The sequence below is a fragment of the Kryptolebias marmoratus genome, linkage group LG1, assembly GCF_001649575.2.
Source record: "Kryptolebias marmoratus isolate JLee-2015 linkage group LG1, ASM164957v2, whole genome shotgun sequence".
Lineage (NCBI taxonomy): Eukaryota > Metazoa > Chordata > Actinopteri > Cyprinodontiformes > Rivulidae > Kryptolebias > Kryptolebias marmoratus.
This window is the reverse complement of record NC_051430.1, coordinates 4,479,298-4,483,584: the sequence shown is the minus strand read 5'-3', so window position 1 is coordinate 4,483,584 and position 4,287 is coordinate 4,479,298. Positions and strand designations below refer to the sequence as shown.

The 4,287-nt window shown below is 38.2% G+C and overlaps 1 protein-coding gene across 2 annotated transcripts in view; it reads right to left on the bottom strand.

Moving 5' to 3' along the window:
• The window catches only part of fxn (frataxin), a 10,327-nt gene extending 9,393 nt beyond the window's left edge, over nt 1-934 (bottom strand). Inside the window, exons 1-2 of one of the 2 annotated variants that reach the window (XM_037979132.1) lie at nt 835-934; nt 583-765 (exon numbers count right to left, since the gene is read on the bottom strand). In XM_037979132.1, the coding sequence (XP_037835060.1) occupies nt 583-639 (57 nt within the window). In that variant the 5' untranslated portion in view covers nt 640-765; nt 835-934. Of the gene's footprint in view, nt 1-582 lie in introns of both variants that reach the window. The other variant, XM_017440873.3, reaches the window with a different exon arrangement.
• Between the last annotated feature and the right edge of the window lie 3,353 nt (nt 935-4,287).

The window sequence follows — 4,287 nt, the reverse complement described above, 5'->3', positions numbered from 1 at the left end:
AAAAGGGTTCAAATGGGATAAAATAGATTGTGCCTCATTTATATAATTTCGTAGCATGATTTACCAAAGGTTTTGTACCAGTTGGTGAAACGACAAGAAATATATTAATATTTGTTTTTCAGGAGCGAAGGGTTAGGAAAATTTATTGACGGTCCCTAAGTGAACCACCGCGCGTGAGAGGAGGGGCCGGCAGAGAACGGCTGGCCGACACTAGCGCTCCTGTTTCGGTGCAGCCGTGAGCTGGACGCCGCTAACTCCGCGGAGCTCGAATATCGAATATCCAACTTGAAACTAACTTCACTGCGGTTTAATACTCAATTATCAGATGGAGTTGAAAATGGAAAAGGTTTTTTACACTTTATTTATTTGTTAAGCGCTTCAGATAATAAATATGAATTGTAATGTAATCTGTAATCTCAGATGAATCAATTGGCACGTGGGGTCTGTGGCCCCTGGGAGCCTAAAAACAACAAACACAACAAACAAGCTGCAGGTGAACAGTCTACCTGTCGTCTGTAAACACTCCTGAAGAGGAGGAGCAGAGTCCGACCTTTAGTTGAACATGAAGCTCAGAGGACTCACCTGTCCGGGTGGAACCGCGCAGGTGAGCGGATGAAGCGCGGTAAATGCTCCATTCATCCCGAGAGAATGAAGACAGTAGTGCTGCTGGTTAATAAATGTCCACCTGGCCGCGGTGTGAGCAGCTGTTACCTGGTTCCTCCGCGCGGTCAGCACGCGCACCTGTTTGTTCGCTAAACCACAGACCTGTACAGAAACCCTGTTCGTCAACACAAACATACTGGACCCGAACCGAGTCCGGACCTCCGAACTGACCTCAGAACTGAACACGTGCCTCTTCTTCTTCCGGGTTTATTTCTGGTTAACAGCCCGGCTTCAGGGCGCATTGCCGCCACCTGCTGGCCTGAATCTGAAACTGCAGGTGAAGCAGAACGAGGAACAGGTGAGTTATGAGCTTCATCAGCTCTGTTTATTTCTGTTTACTTCTTCATGGCAATGCTTGTTTGCTCGCAGTAATGACTGATGTCAGTTATTTTTATTATAAACCTTTTTTTGTAATTTAATTCCAACAGTGAATATTTTCTGTCCGTTTTGTCCAACTTAAAAAGACTGAAAAAGGGTTTTAATAGAGTTTTCAGAAGCAATTTTAGCAGGAAAAACTCTAAACAGGATACATGAGTTTCCCCTCTTTGATGCTACAAATGTCAGCGGTATGGATGCGTAGCAGGGGTGTCCAAAGTGTGGAGAAGAACATAAGTTTGAGGAAAGTAGAGAGGAAGCACAAATACTGTTGCAACTGTGAGGGACGACATGGAGTTAGTTATGGAGGATGAGAGGTGAGGAAGAATGCAGGAGAACTCCAAAAGCTCAAAATGACCAAAAATATAAGTTATGCGGAAGCAGTCAAGAGTGTACAAGAAGAAAGAACAAAAATAAAGACTCAAACCTCACAACAAAGTCAACATCAACCAGAGGAGCCCATATTAATGACAGCAGAAAAGCTTATTGTATTCATTACAGACGTTATTAACAGTACTGATCTGCTTAAACACAAGTCAGAGAAGATTAACATCACTGTGGGGGGAGCTGACAGGATTTGGGGATTTAAAGAGATGTCATGGGAAAGTATTAACAAAAGGTTGGAAACAAAAAGAAGGCTGGGAACCTCATAGAATAAAAAATATTTGATAATATTACAATGGAATGCAAGAAGTTTAATTGCAAATGGACAAGAATTTAAAGGATATATGATGGACTTGAAGAAAGACCAGAAATATGTCATGTTTAAAGCCAGCTTTTAGAAGGAAGTGGAGGAGGATGTGGGACATTCATAAAATAAGGAATACAATATCCATCCATCTGTCCGTCCGTCCATCCATCCATCCATCCATCCGTCCATCCATCCGTCCGTCCATCCATCCATCCATCCATCCATACATCCATCCATCCTCTTCCACTTATCCGGGGTCGGGTCGCGGGGGCAGCAGCCTAAGCAGGGAGACCCAGACTTCCCTCTCCCCAGCCACTTGGGCCAGCTCCTCCGGGGGAATCCCAAGGCGTTCCCAGGCCAGCCGAGAAACATCGTCCCTCCAGCGTGTCCTGGGTCTTCCTCTGGGCCTCCTCCCGGTGGGACGTGCCCGGAACACCTCACCAGGGAGGCGTCCAGGAGGCATCCTCACCAGATGCCCGAGCCACCTCAACTGGCTCCTCTCGATATCAGCTATTGGAAAAATAATAGAACTAGAATATATAAATGTTTAACTTTGGGAATATGAAGGAAAATACAAGATAATTATTTTTTATAATCTGTGCAAAGCATTAATACTTGAGGTGATGGAGGAGATGTTAAAACATCCGAATGTGAAAGTGACAAGGTGTGGAGACTTTAATGCAAATAGTACTATTTGGGGAAAATGTAATGATAAAAATGGACAAGTAATGAAAGAAAAAAGAACTTGTGTGCATTAATGATGAGAGGGGAAGAAGAGTAAATGTTAGGACAGGAGCAGAATCAGTAATTGATCTTACACTTGTATCTAATTATTTGTAAATGAGACATTGATAAAAGTTCAGTAATGGGGAGTCATCATTATCTAATTAAAATTACAACAGGAATAAAACAGGAGACTAATAAGGTAGAAGGAAAAAGTTACTGTTTAGTAAAGCAGGCTGAAATAAATTTAGATGTATTACTGATCAAGAATTACAGAACATTTGATTTGTCAACAGATATAAACAATATAAATTTTTGTAATGGCAAGGTCATCCAGGAGGCTACAGAACATCCCATAAAGAAAAGTGGAGGACAAGTGAATGTAACAAAGCCAATAAAATCCTATTTATCAGAGCCTCATTGAAAATAAAAAAGAAACAGTAAGGAAAATCATTACAACTACAAAGAGAATGTTGGAGAAACTTTTGTGTGAAAGAGACAAAAATGGGAAGAGTTTGTAAAATGATAAAAAGAATGAATGGCATCAAGAAAGAATATGGATATCCAGTATTAAATGTAGATAATACAGCAATAGTAAATAAAACAGAAAAAGTTGAAATATTAGCTACTACAGTTAACAAAATTCATAGTTCTAATAATATTAGTAATGAAGGAAAGAAAGGCACAAATCACAACATAAAATACAAAGATTTATTTAAAAATGAATGAAGAAACTAATAATTTATTGAATGAACTTTTTTAAGAAAGGAGAATTTAATCGATCACTCAGTAAAGTTAAGAAAACAGTACCTGGGAAAGGTCAGAATCTGGTCCACAGAGATCGAACAAGTTAGTGAAAAATCTGAAGAAATCATCTCAGATTTATACAACAAAGTCTGTGTGGAGGGGAAAGAGTCAATAATCATATCTACAGCAAAACCAGGAAAAGACAAAGCCTGAAAACTATAGACAGATTCCATCAAAATCAAATATATGGAAAATAATGGAAGAAAATGATTAATGATAAATGAACATATTATTTAAATAATAAAAGATTTATATCTAAGTATCAAAGTGATTTTAGAAAAGGGGAAAATATAGTGATTCAACATTATATTTGGATCATGAAATCAGGAAAACACAAATGAAGAAAGTGTCTTTGTAGTATTCTTTCATATTGAGAAAGCATGTGATATGTTTGGTTCAAATAGTTTAACTAGTTCAATCATATGGGTTGAACTGTTCGGAGGAGAGGATGAAATGGAAAATTCACTGTGAATAAAATAGATAAATAAAGAGACTATTATTAAAATTGAGAAATGGGTTTTTGAATGGGGATTTAAATTCTTAGTGGAAAAACCCCAATTAATTATATTTACACAGAAAAGAATTACAGAAAATTTTAAATCAAGAACTAGAATGAGTTAAGTCTATTAGGTATCTAGGAATATGGTTTAATAAAATAAACTATATGGACTATACATATACAAAACACTGATAAATGTAAAACAAGTTTTAAGCATTATGAGATGTTTAGCTGGAAATGAATGATGAGCTCCTACAAACTTTGCCAAGGCGGAGGTTTGCGCTCTCAGATGCCTTCACATCAGGGATGACGTCAGTGATGACGTCACATAATGATGGCGTCATCATTGATCAGTCTCATTATAACATCATAATGATAATGTCTTGACGGACGTTTGCGCTCTCTGAATACTTCCTGTTATCAATTTTGTTGTTGTTGTTGTTGAGAACATAGACATAATAGTATTATTATAATTCTATTATGTCTATGGTTGAGAATGTGTTCGTTAACCCGGAAGTAGTTCCCTGTT